The sequence below is a fragment of the Solea solea genome, chromosome 12, assembly GCF_958295425.1.
Source record: "Solea solea chromosome 12, fSolSol10.1, whole genome shotgun sequence".
In the NCBI taxonomy this organism is placed as follows: Eukaryota; Metazoa; Chordata; class Actinopteri; order Pleuronectiformes; family Soleidae; genus Solea; species Solea solea.
The window spans coordinates 26,298,012-26,311,253 of record NC_081145.1 but is presented as its reverse complement, the minus strand read 5'-3'; the positions used below and the strand labels follow the sequence as shown (position 1 = coordinate 26,311,253).

Genomic DNA, 13,242 nt, shown 5'->3' with positions numbered 1-13,242 from the left:
ACTCTATTGGACAGGCGAGCTGTCAATCACGGCCGAGCCCGCCACATCAGTGCCCTTACCCGGCTTGGCTGATGCAATGGGAACGACGTGGTGTCAGTAGACGTTAGTTTGAAAATAAATAAAAATAAAAATAAATACGTTTGTGAAAATATTTGTAATACTTATTTTATAGTATTTTTCAGGATAAATTTGTACATGTTATCGTTTGAGCATCAATGTTTATGTCTATATGCAAGATGCTGTTTGGGGGTCCCTAGTTTGCCAAACTATTATATTAAAATTAAACATCTTAATTTGAGCCACTCAAGCAGGTTACACTGATTTAAAAATGATAATATAAAGGAAACAACAAACCTCTATATGTCAATAAATAAAACACATATTGAGTGTAACTCAAAAAAGTTTACTTTAAATTTTAAAAGCAATAACAGATCACGTTCTCACAGTAACACAAATTCTCACAACCCTAAACAACAATTAACAGATGAACAGAAAATAAAGTACTCTGAGCCAGCATCGATATCAATGAATAAAACCTCAAAAAAGAAGAAAAGCATCGCTTTCCTTCGGCGGAACTATTCTCTGTCCGCTGTGCTTTAGTGGGAACATATTTCGCGCAGGACCTGGTCAGGACACACGCTTCTTCTGCTGCTGTTTTGAAACCCGCTCGTCTCGTTGCTCCATAACCATGCCGACTGACACCAAACGTGTACGCGGCCCAGAAGTGTCCCAGAGCCCGCTCTTGTATGCGACTAAGCCCGCGGTCACTGTGCCGCCTCGCGGCCCTAGAGCGGACGGTCGGCAGCGGGACCAAGTGGACGTCCGGCCCGTGTTTGTCCGGTGCGGACTGGTGAGCCAGGCTAAAGGCTCTGCGTACATCGAAGCTGGAAACACCAAGCTGATGTGCTGCGTGTATGGTCCCAAAGAAACCGAGCGGAAAGATGAGACCGATATGAAAAACGGAAGGTATTTAAAATGTCTATTTACTATTAATCACCATATCGGAAGAGCGTTGGAGTCATAGCCGCTATGACACCGGAACCGTCAACGATTTCTCATATTGTGTTTATTTTTCTAAATATACACTTCATTGGTCGCTTTATTATGCAAACTTCCTTATAACCGGGTTGTAAATTAGATTAGATGAGACTTTATTGATCCCACGCCGGGGAAATTGGCTTGTCTCAGCAGTAGCGGGGTCAAAGGTTACATTACATGACATGTCACATGTCATTTAGCAGACGCGTTTATCCAAAGCGACTGACAAGGGAATTGAGTACAACCTGCCACTCTTGCGACCATGAAGTCTTTTGCACACAGGGTCTTAACCACTGAACCACTCCATCCCCTATTGCACCATAGGTTGACATCTGACAAACACAAACTGGATTAGAACAAGCAATAAAATGTAAAATGGGAATAGAATGAGATAAAAAAAAAAAGGAAGACGACAACTTTCATGCTACTTCACAATGTCACCAAACCCATTCTTTTTGTATTGTTTTTGATTGTGAATAGAAGATGATGGCAGATTAAACATTTACTGTAACTTAAAATGACATTGGCATTGACACACCCTACATATCTTATAAGTGGTTTACTAAACACAGGCTGTAAAACAGTAAATAAAAGCAGTAACAACATTTTACTTAAACAGCATTGTTTTTAAAAATGGCTCGGTGGTAAATGCATCAGCACAAATGTGATGAAAATTGCTATTTAGTCAAGACTTTGGTGGACTGATCTCAGTATTGGACACTAGAATCACTACTTTTTACCATAAATTTGCATTTGTATCTGCTGTAGAAAGAATTTATATAAATAATAAAACTTTATCTTTCTCTATTTATCCAGATTGACAACTGACATGCGTTTTGCACCATTCTCCTGCCCGGAGAGGGGCTCCTGGATTCAGGGGAGCCAGGACAAGGACTTCTCTCTGATGCTACTGGAGAGTCTGCAGCCGGCGGTGTGCCTCCACAAATACCCCCGCTCTCAGATTGAGGTCAACGTGATGGTTCTGGAAAACAGCGGCTCGGTTCTGGCCCACGCAGTCACATGTGCTTCCCTTGCTCTCGCAGACGCAGGGATCGAAATGTACGACCTGGTGCTCGGTTGCTCCGTCTGCCAGGACGGAGTCTCTTATGTGGTTGACCCGTCTTACGACGAGCAAAACACCTGCAGCTCTGTCAGCGGCGAGAACCAGGGCAGTCTGACTGTTGCGTTCCTCCCCAGCCTGAACCAGATTTCTGGACTGCAGTCAGATGGAGAAATGAGTGAAGAGACTCTGACAGCAGGGGTTCGGACCTGCATTGAGGGATGTTATAAACTGTACCCTGTCATCCAACAAGCCCTGGCCAAGGCTGTGCGCAGCGCTGCTCCCCCACCATCAGAGAGCTGAGAGACTTGTTAACCAACAGTTTTTAGATTTTCTAATTTACAATCTCCAGTCATTACTTTAGCGATATAAACTATTTTTCTATGTTTGGTATTGTGGTTTAAACTTGTTTTCATGTTAAATAAAACGACCAGCACTCTTTGTAAAGTCTTTTAATGATATTGGTCCTTTGGGGTTGTTCTTGAATGGTCGTGATTTCAGTGTACAAAATAAAGTGTCAAGTGAGTTCAGTAGCCCCTTTATTCAGTACTGTTTAAGTGCTCATTCATGCAAATATCTAATCAGCCACTCACATGGCAGGAGCTCAAAATAAAGCATATACACACAATCAAGACAACCTGTTAATGTCCAAACTGAGCAGCAGAGTGGAGAAGCAAATTGAGTGGGAGAATTGGATGATAGGTTCAAAATCTTTTAGATCATGGATCCATTCAGCCTTCTCTGAACAGTTCAGGCTGTGTAATAGTGTGAGGGATATTTTCATAGCACACTTTGGGCTCCGTACTACCAACTAAGCGTCATATTCATCACCACCAACAGATCTGGCTGTTCTCTTAAAGCAGTGGTCAGCAACAGGCAGCTAGCCTTAATATCTGGCTCAGTAAATTCATTCAAAAATCAGATTGCCCGACCTAGAGATGTGCGTAATATAATTTATTTAATCTCTTGTTTAAGGTTTTAACTATTTTTGTCAGAATCCGCTTTACTGGCCAACGGCAGGGAACAATTTAAATACATAATAAATACATTTGTACACGGTGTATTTACAATTCAGTTGTGCTGGCATAAAGAGTCCTGTAGCGCCGACCGGAGGGGAGAAGGTGAAACAGCATGCGACCGGGATGGAATGGTCCTGGATTGTTTCTATGTTTGTGCTTTTATATTTGTCAGCACATATTAATTACCTACGTCAATGTTCTTCCCGTTTATAACTTTCAACAACATAAATAAATAGTATATAACAAGGGGGGGAAATAAAATCAAGTTGGAACTAAAGTCACACAAAAAATCCGTCACGAGCCGGTTTTACTGTAACACAAAACGTCATTGATCCGGAGCTGTAATACTACACCGACTGGTAAGTTAAATTTGACACAGAAAATGGACATAAAATCAATTAGTTATGAGCTTAAATGTGAGTGTGGACTGTTGTGCGTTCGGAAATAATATGTTTTTACAATGACAGTGAATTTAGCACACGGAGAGCGACGAGAACACTTAGCTCAGATGCTAACGTTAGCTGGGGGGGTTGCAGCAGCAGATTTGCGTGATCATGGATTTATTACTCAGTCACCAAAAGACTGATTCTCCCTCTCTATTGCAAGTGACACCGGCTAATTGTGCTTTGTTAATTGTCTGCCTTTAAAAGCTACGCTTTGTAAGCAGCCAACGCCGCACTGAATACAGCCCAGTGTGATTGTGTGAGTGCATTTAAACAGCACTGAGTCGAGCTAAAGCTTCTGCTCGCTTTGTGTTTCAACTGCTTTTTTCTTCGTTGAGAAGAGAAGTTCATTTTATTGTCGTTTAAAACCGCATATTACTTCTGACCATGCTTGTGATGACTGAGTATGACCACAAGGGGGAGCCAAAACCCCACTAGTATGGGTTTAGCTCTCTAAACCCGCGGCCCGCGGGCCACATGCGGCCTTCCAGTCGATGCCCTTTGGCCCTACACTTACTCTAAAATAGAGTAAGTGGCCCAGTGACAATATATTAATAATAATGATAATACATTGGGGTTAAACTGATCACATCATCAAATGTATGCATGCTTTGAAATTTCAATTAAATCTTGATAGTCCATTATGATGTTGCAATTAAAAATATTAAGGATGATATTGCACACCATTTCAAAGTTAAGTGTTTTCTTCAAAAACGTGATGCAAAATATAAATAACAATAAATATGCACACACCTATAGACAAGCCTATATATTATCAAATGTACTATTATAATGAAAATATTGTTGATGGGCCAGTGTTCAATATAACTTATTGTTATAAAGTAAATGTAGGGGCCAGAGGGTATCGACTGGGGAGCCAGTTGATATATATACACTTTTCTAGTGTAGACATGATTTATATTGTGAACAATAATAATAATAATACACCTTTTGAAAAGTGGGTCCTCATATATAATACATACATACACAAAAAATACTACTTACTTGACCTACGATAAATGTAGATTGTTCTTCGCACGAGTTTTGTTTGGCCAATCATTTGTTTATTTATAATAATCATTTATTATAAGATAGATAACTCTCTCTGTTTTTCCCTTAATTTTATCAAGTTTATTTACCATTTTCTCCTAATATGGCAGTGCTTTACTCTACTTACACCACCCCCACACCGCAACACCATCAATGGTAATCAATTATTGAATCAGTAACTTTGTGGTTGTACTGCTGCATATAATGTGTATATACAGTATATATATATTTTAGAAAAATGCAATGGCACTCACTGCAATTGAGAAAACCTAAAAATATAAAACACACATTCATTCAATTAGAATGATATTCAGATGTAAAACTGGTAAACCATAAATGTGATTGTAGAAATAGAAACCTATAACAACAATAATCACAGCTGAATATTGGCTTTGTGCAGTGGTTATTTGTAGTGGTTGCACATAGCTTTTCTCCGGGGACACAAGCTGAGTTGTAATGGATTAGATTGATTACTCTTTTACTGAACTACCTAGTTCAAATCAATTAAATCTAAACATAGTCGGCGTGGAAACGAAACCCAGAGGATCACCATTGACTACTGCTGCTATTGAGCTGACCTCTTCACCTCTGAGTCTATCATCGTCCGTGGGGAATAGACAATGCCCAGTATCCACCCTGCTACAAAACATCTTTTTAGGGGATAATAATCTTAAATATGGTATGTGTGTGTGTGTGTGTTTGTTAAGTTGAAATGGAAGGGGGAGGGACAGCGGGCGTCGACCTCAGCAGGAAGTTTGTGACCGAAGCGGAGCTCGATGAGAAGAGGAAGCAAAGGCAGGAGGAGTGGGAGAAAGTCAGGAAACCTGACGACCCAGAGGGTAAGACTGCACACACACACGCACACACACACACACACACACACACACACACACAGGTCCAAAAATGTCTACACACAGCTGTTTATTCATCCATCATATTTGTTTGTTTGTTTGTTTGTTTCTGCAGAGGCACCAGAGGAGAAGTATGACCCGCGTTCCCTCTTTGACCGACTACAGGAGCAGAAAGACAAGAAGCAGGAGGAATTTGAGGAGCAGTTCAAATTCAGTGGGTCCTTGTCCATCTGTGTCTCCTTCTCTGCTATTTTAAATCTTAGGCTACGTTCACATTACTCACTATTTTTGATTAAAAAAAAAAACCCTCTGCTTCTCATACGTCTGCCGTCCACACTACCCCGGCATTTTAGAGCCACAAAATTGAAGAAGTTTGAAAACGCTCTAGGCCCAATTTTCTCTGGGAAATGGTGATTTTAGGAAAACGATGAGGCACTTCCTGATCGGTTCGTATCGGCTGTGAACGAAAAGTATTGTTCCTTGTTAGCAGTAACACCAGAATTGTCACTTCTGCTTCAGAGCCAAAACTTTGCGCAAAATGAGTCTGTATTTTCAAGTAAAAACAAAATAATAAAGTAGTATAGATAAGTCACAGTGAGAGAGAGAGAGAGAGTAAAAAAAAAAAAAGATGTTTGAGTAAACAACTGCTCTACCAAGATGAAACCTCTGGATGCTTTATGCTCTCTGAGTGTTTTCTCTATGATTAATTCATATAAAGGTTGACAGACACCTTCCTTATGCTTTTACATTTTTCATAAAGTAACTGCTAACTGTGAATAGTTCCTGCGGTGGAAAAAACACACCTAGAAAGTAACTGAGGAAACACAGTATTTGATTAATTATATATATATATATAATTATATATTTAAGAAATGAAATAGTTGAGGTTTTTGTGCTAAGGTATTTCTTCCTAATAGAGCTTTCAGAGGGAAAATAATGTTCTTTTGACGTCACTGTTTGTACGTCTTGTAATCTACATCTAATTTTATCATTACAGAAGCTAAATCAAGTCAAATAAGTCAATTAACTGATACGTTAAGCTGTTTTTCAAGGTTTTTCCCTTTTACACTGCATGAAGGTTACTTGTGCATTGATTGAAAGCGCACTATTATTATTATTATGGTTTGTTTTCTGGTGGTGGTGGGGTAAAAAAAAAAAATAAATGCACTCACTTTGCTGCCATGTTTTGAGAGCATGTTTGTTTCCATGGCGACAGAGAACATGGTGAGAGGATTGGACGACGATGAGACCAGCTTCCTGGACGAGGTCTCCCGGCAACAGTGCCTCGTGGAGAAGCAACGCAGGGACGAGGAGAAGCAGGAACTGCTGGAATACAGAATATCCTTTCATCTCGTGTTTGTTGTACACGTTTTAGTCAGTGTGTTTGTTTCATCGTTTCAGCGAGCCACGACGGATTTAGTTGATTTAAAATAAGCGATGAGATGTCGAGGAAGTCACAGCAGTTGCAAAAAACACTCGGGCTAAGAGTAGCTCTGGAAATTAGTATTAGAGAAAAAAATATAGAGAAAAGAAATCATGACAAAATGCAAAAAAAAGGCATTTTGGCAATGAAAGGGTTAAATAAAGAAAATAAAGAAATCAGTATGAAATAAATAAACAGTAATTGCCTCATTCTCCGAACAAAGAGGAAATGAGGGATCCATCAATGTCCCAAAGCCCAACGGGGAGGGAGGACCCCCCAATACTATTGATTTTGCTGAAACAGACAAAAACCAGGACACTATTTTAACATCTGTGAAATCAGCTGATCTTTAGTGTTTTCCACACTCAGTAGCTAAAATTAAAGATCATTCACCGACGGCACGGGTAATTGACGGCACAATGACAGATTTTTTACCACCAGTCGCAGAAAAACTCGTCACATTGAGTCACGTTGTAAAAATGTGATAGTAGAGAGGGAGCTGAGAGCCAGATGTCCCGCACAGACTGGTCCCTGAAGTAACCGCCACTCGTGACGAGTGTGATTTCTGTAGCGGAGCGACGGCTCTCTCTCTCTCTCGCTTCCTCCACGTCCATTTATCTGCCTCAAGTGAAGCAGTTGAAGCCGTTTTCCAGGTGATGTTTGTGCGTGTGCGCGTCATACGTACAGAAGGACACGGCGGGTGTACTGCCAACACGCGGGGTCCCTGGGTTCATGTATGATAAGCAGCTTTATGCGCGGTTGGCACGTAGTCGGGGCCCCCGTTTTTTCCAGCACAGTCCTGGCTCCTGCTGGGACTGAATCATGCATACATTACACACAGTTACACCTTCTGTACTACAGTGTAATCTGTGTTTATGCAGCAGCAGCAGCAGGCGAGAACTGAGCCTGTGAACAGTGAAGGCATCTCTTTGTGTTACTGAAGGACAAATATCGTCAGCCACGTCCTTGCGATAACAGATACTCCAGGGCAAATATCGATATTTAAATTAGCACATTAAGGTGCTCTAAAGTAAAGAGTCGCTGCCAGTTTCACTGGCCCGGGCGTCGCTACTTCGCGTCTTCTCATGGCGGCGCTGTTCAAATGAGGGGGAAACTGTGAGTTTACAGCGGGATAAAGCTACAATAAGAGATGCTCCGTCCACGTTCAAATACATAGACTTTATGCACTTTGTTCTCTCTGTTGTGAATAAATAAGAGAGAGAAATCCTGCACTAACTTTAACATTTTGTTATCGCAATTGATTGCAAAACCGTTGTATTACGGTATTATCGTATCGTGAGGTAACCTGTGATTCACACCTAATCGCTAAGAGCAGGAAACTCGACTATTAGTTTTTTTTTTCCATGTGCGTTTTGTAATAAAAACAGCTTTTATAGATTTGGTGCCCTGGTTTTGTTATTTGTCTCACTGATACCGTTGATAACTGAGAATTTAAACAGACAAGTGTAGTAGCTACAACTCCCTGTTAAATCCGTGTGTGCTCACATTTCACACTTTGTCCGGTAAGTTGTCGCTCTTTGTGCTCCTCTGCTCCGTGCCGTCACTCTCTCTCTCTCTTTCTCTCTCTGTCTTTGCAGACAGACGGATCCCTGACAGACAGGTCTGTCTGCGGATGATGATGATGAGAAAGGGTTGTCGTGGAAACTGTATCATAGGGCTGGTAACTACGGCGACGATTTAAAAGCACATCCTTACACGTGTAGACCTTGGTTAATGCAAGAAAACATCTGCGCCGCTCGTGTTTTATCCTCGCACATCTGTAAACTCGGCCACTTTGTTAGGTACTCTTGTTTTTTTTAATTTAAAATACAGTGTATAATCGCACTGAATTGCAGACTTGGTTGTGAAGTTAGGGAATGTTTTGTATTTGTTATCATTAAACTTTTATGTTATATTTTATATCAGATGGTGGAAGAAAAAGAAAATCTGCTAAATATGTGGACCAAAAAAATCAGTTCCAAACATCAGGAGTTGGCTGTCCTGACTTCTAAAGATAACCCATATTAGTCGACCTCTTAGAAACATAGTGGCTAGTTAGTGTAATCCCTGATTTTACATCTGTTGGTCTCCTTCCACCTGTTTTTAATCTTCTGTTTTTAACTTCTGTCTTTCACCTTACTTGTGTGTGTGTGTGTACCAGGTATTACTAATGTTGTGGGGACCAAAACCTGTTTACACAGTCACATTATGGGGACTTGTCCTCCTTGTGGGGACAAAAAGCAAGTCCCCATAACGTAAATTACTACAGGTGAAGATATGTTTCATGGTTAGGTTGAGGTTAGGGTTAGGATTAGGATTAGGCCAGTAGTAATTGTGGTTAAGGTTAGAGTAAGTCTCCAAGAAATGAATGTAAGTCAATGCAATGTCCCCTCAAGTCATGAATGTCGAACATGTGTGTGTGTGTGTGTGTAGCTGACCTCCTCCTCCTGTCTCTGCATCTTGACCCTGTTTCATGTCTCCCGAGCTCCGTCTATCTCCTCTTCCTTGTTTTAGCCTCTTTATCTGTGCCACTGCTTTTCTTAGTCTCGCAGAACTGTGCCACATTTTCCAGCACAGTGACAAAGAGATTAAATGGCTCTTCTGGGGAAAAAAAGAGAGGACAAGACCATAAACTTTAGCTGAATGGGTTTTGTGGATCTCCTATGTTTCTACTTGTCCCTGAGCCTCGATTATGGTGTATTTAACTTAACCCCGCACCGACACAGCGCTGTCGTGAAGCAAGCATCCACTGAAAGCCGCAAAGAGCCTGAGAAGAAGGCGGCGCCAAAACATTCAGGTTCAGAGCAGAGGACGAGTCACCTGTCTCAGGCCCATCTATTGGTCGGAGCCGTCAAGAGACGGAAGTAAGCGCTGATGTTTCTGTTTGTTCATCTGTGAGCAACACTGACAATTCAGTTATGCTTTAATTCAGCAATTATGGCATTTTCTTCATGGAAATTATAACAAAAGCAAACAGTATATAGCAAAACATAAGCTATTTCTGAAGTATTTTGGAAGAAATTGAACACACTTCCTTCAAACCATGATAACATGGGTTTTTCTGGCTGCTGTAACACAGTGGTGTAAGATTTCCTCCAAGTAAGGCACAATCCTAGATTTCCTTAATTTTAAGTTCATTAATCAAAACATACATAAATATTAACTAAAAAGGTCATAATGATGATGGTCCCAGTGTTTGGGAATCACCGCTTTAGAAGCCCATGCTCACACATGAACAAGAATCTGGGTGCATTTCTGTGCAGTGTTACAGCACCACACACACATATAGAGAAAGTTCTGTTTCCGTGTGGATGAGTGAGGCCTTAACTCTTAAAAAGCTTTTTTCTTCTTCTCTCACCCCTAGTTCCTCCCAGTCGTCAGACGGCAGTAAGAAACAGAAGGTGGAAGTCACATCGGAAACAGGAAATGGAGACAGACACACAGGTGGGCTGCAGCCTCAGATCCGTCTGAAGTGGCTCTTCAGCTGCTGAATTTTGGCGAGATCACTCGTTCTGTGCACAGCAAAAAAAATCACACACACACATAACGTTGAAGGCAACTGCAGAATTTGGTTTAAGCACGCTGCTGTGCTTTTGACTCACCCGATAAAACCTACACCTGTTTATGATCTTAAGAGTACATTCACTGCTTTATCTCACATTTCCAATGAGAAACTTAAGTTTGTGTCTCTTTGTAAACCACTCACTCCCTGCACCAAAGTCCACAGAGTGTCATTTTGTGAGATAATCCTTGAAAATCCTTAAAATTGGATTAAATTAAGTGACACAAACTCACCACACGAGGCAGCAGCAGACCTGCGTCTCCTGTGACCCCTATGAGCTTAAACGCTGATTTTCTCTGTGGACTTTGGTGTGGGGGGGTGGGGTAGTGAACATCTTTACAAACTTGTTTGTTTCCAGTACACAGAGTTTGGTCACATTATCCTGCAGCATTAACCTTTGCATCAGTCACTCTCCATTAAACTCATTTTCCCCGCCCGCCAACTTCAGAGTTTCTTTGCTCTTCTAAATTTCGTGCCTGACCTTTTGCAAATGAGCCACCAAGTCTGACAGGGTGTTGTGCTGTTTAGAGCAGGAGCGAGGAGGAGGAGGAAGAAGAGGATCAGGGGGAGCTGAAGATCAGCAGACAGTCCCCAGCCTCACGGCGAAGACCACCTCGGCTCCCCTGACCTCCAGTGAGGGCGTGGTTCACCTGCCGGCAGCAGCCGTGTGCGTCGGCGTTTTACCAGGACTGTGCGTTTATTCCAGCAGCAGCGACTCTGACAGCAGCTCGGACAGCGAAGGTAGCGTGGACGCAATCCTGTTGCCATATCCCCGGCACAGCAGGGCTTACAGATAGACACACACACACATACACGGCCTCTGAAGCATGTTTACCCGACATTAAAATAGCTTTTCAGCAGTCAGGATCGGTAACGTCACACAGGATAAACATGTACACAAACAGACTAAAGAAGTGCTGCTTCAGAGGGGAAACACAAGACTTAGGATAAGAAAGTTTCATGCCGTGATCATTTTTCCCCCTCAAAATCACAACGTCGCGATTAAAATGGTTCCAAAATTGTGTTAATGTACAAACAAACAAGTATAATAATTATTATTATTATTATTGTTGTTAATAATTACAAAAGCAGAAGTATATATTAAATGTCGTTACCGTGGTGAAGACAAATTATTCTTACCGTTACCGTTCTGACGAAAACGAGTCACTTGCGTCAATTGTTTTGGGAGAAATATCTAATTGCGACATTTCTAGTTTTTGGCTTGTGATATTTTCTTTGAAATCAAATTTAAGTTTGATATGAAATGTAACAGCTTCATTAGGGGGTGCATGATTTGGGATTTTAAAATGAACATTTAAATGTTGCAGCAGATTTAAACATAAATAACAGCTGTAGAGGGCGTCAGCTAAGAAGTCAAGAAGGATCGTGTTTACGCGTTTACCGACGTCCGATAATATCGTGCGCATTAGAAGAGAACTTAAAGATATGAATTAACATGTAATTGATTTGTTAATCAAGTCGTCTTAAATTGAATATTTCAGCTTGTGTGTCAAAATCACGTGATGCGTTTTTTTCGCGATAACCAGTCGTTATCATTATCTCAAATTGCGATTTTCCAATTTGACATTAATTCATTTTGCGGCCCTGCGTAGCGTAGGAGTTGGAATATTTCAGCTTGTGCAATAATAAAATCCTGTGAGATTTTTAACGTCACGGACGTTATGCTGTATCTGTACGACACTGCTACTTCCGTGTGTATACGTTAAAAAAAACGATGACGTTGAATCATCTTCTCTTTTAAAAATACGCAAGCTTCAATCTAGATTTGCACAAAAATCTGCCCGTGTAAAATAGACACAATGGTGAACGCGTAGTAAGGACGCAGACTCCCCCTTGTGGCACTTCAAAATAACCACATTGGCGAACTAGATTAGTTCAGTTTCAGGGTACTCACATGAAATAAGTACAGTTATTCCCCGTTTTACACTACCAGGATTCCATGCTAGTTCTTTTTAGCACGTACGTCGTCACACAAACACTAACACACACTGAGCTTTTCCCATTGTTTTCACAGCTGTGAGTTGACCTGTCGTTCAGCCCAGTAATTTCATCTAAATCTAAAACATTTCAACTAAATCTGTGTATTTATTATGATTATTATTATTTGTTGTGTTTTGAATTTCTATTGTGGCACTCAACCATGACACCTTCCACCCTTCCTTCCTTCCTTCCTTCCTCTCCTTCCCTCAATCACATCTCACGCAGTTTAAGGCGAGCGACCAATCCCGCGCTGCCTACCCTGACGACATCCTGCCCCCCCTCCCTTCACTTCCCCCCATCCCAACACAAGCCACAGCGACTGCAAGCTGTGCTATTGGCTGAGGGAACAGTGATTGACAGCTGTGGAGCAAGGACGAGACCGCGCTAATAAGACTGTGTCACATGACTCACACCCTTTTTTTAAGCAATGTGCAGCAGAGGAGCGAGCGGGATTTGGGCTACATAAAGAGTTTGAATGGTTTGAAAACATGTTGTGTGTTCTTTGTTTATTTGTGTGTGCGATGTGATGCGTTGTTTGTTTTTCAAAGTAAGATCATGCTGGAAAGATGCTGGACTGTTCTTTTTCTGCCGAGTCAGGCTTTGGAGTCTGAGCAGTGAAATAAAGAGCTTTTCCCCTTGTACTTTGTCTTCACTGTGTGTGTGTGTTGTTTTTTTTGTGTGTCACGATACACAATTCACAAAAATGTAACAGTTAAAGGTGCAGTGTGTAAGATTTAGGTGGAATAAAAGTATAAATATGATTTTTTTTAAGTGTGCAGTTACCCAAGTGTATGT

General features: G+C 41.2%; 2 protein-coding genes across 2 annotated transcripts; both read left to right on the top strand.

The window, feature by feature from the left end:
* Positions 1 to 602: 602 nt before the first annotated feature.
* Positions 603 to 2,624, top strand: exosc6 (exosome component 6). Its single transcript, XM_058645332.1, has 2 exons — positions 603 to 966; positions 1,855 to 2,624. Exons 1-2 carry the CDS (start codon positions 689 to 691, stop codon positions 2,399 to 2,401), a joined length of 825 nt encoding a protein of 274 aa, XP_058501315.1. The 5' UTR covers positions 603 to 688; the 3' UTR covers positions 2,402 to 2,624.
* A 723-nt stretch (positions 2,625 to 3,347) lies between these two features.
* Positions 3,348 to 13,088, top strand: psme3ip1 (proteasome activator subunit 3 interacting protein 1). Its single transcript, XM_058645333.1, has 8 exons — positions 3,348 to 3,476; positions 5,318 to 5,449; positions 5,577 to 5,675; positions 6,678 to 6,800; positions 9,610 to 9,748; positions 10,249 to 10,328; positions 10,975 to 11,187; positions 12,673 to 13,088. Exons 2-8 carry the CDS (start codon positions 5,323 to 5,325, stop codon positions 12,675 to 12,677), a joined length of 786 nt encoding a protein of 261 aa, XP_058501316.1. The 5' UTR covers positions 3,348 to 3,476; positions 5,318 to 5,322; the 3' UTR covers positions 12,678 to 13,088.
* Positions 13,089 to 13,242: the final 154 nt, after the last annotated feature.

Bases quoted from the DNA above. Each gene is read 5' to 3' on its own strand.
- exosc6 (XM_058645332.1), top strand. From the start codon at position 689: ATGCCGACTGACACCAAACGTGTACGCGGCCCAGAAGTGTCCCAGAGC. The intron at 967-1,854 runs GTATTTAAAATG...CTATTTATCCAG, and splicing joins ACCGATATGAAAAACGGAAG to ATTGACAACTGACATGCGTT.
- psme3ip1 (XM_058645333.1), top strand. From the start codon at position 5,323: ATGGAAGGGGGAGGGACAGCGGGCGTCGACCTCAGCAGGAAGTTTGTG. The intron at 6,801-9,609 runs TATCCTTTCATC...CGCACCGACACA, and splicing joins GGAACTGCTGGAATACAGAA to GCGCTGTCGTGAAGCAAGCA. The intron at 10,329-10,974 runs GTGGGCTGCAGC...TGTGCTGTTTAG, and splicing joins AAATGGAGACAGACACACAG to AGCAGGAGCGAGGAGGAGGA.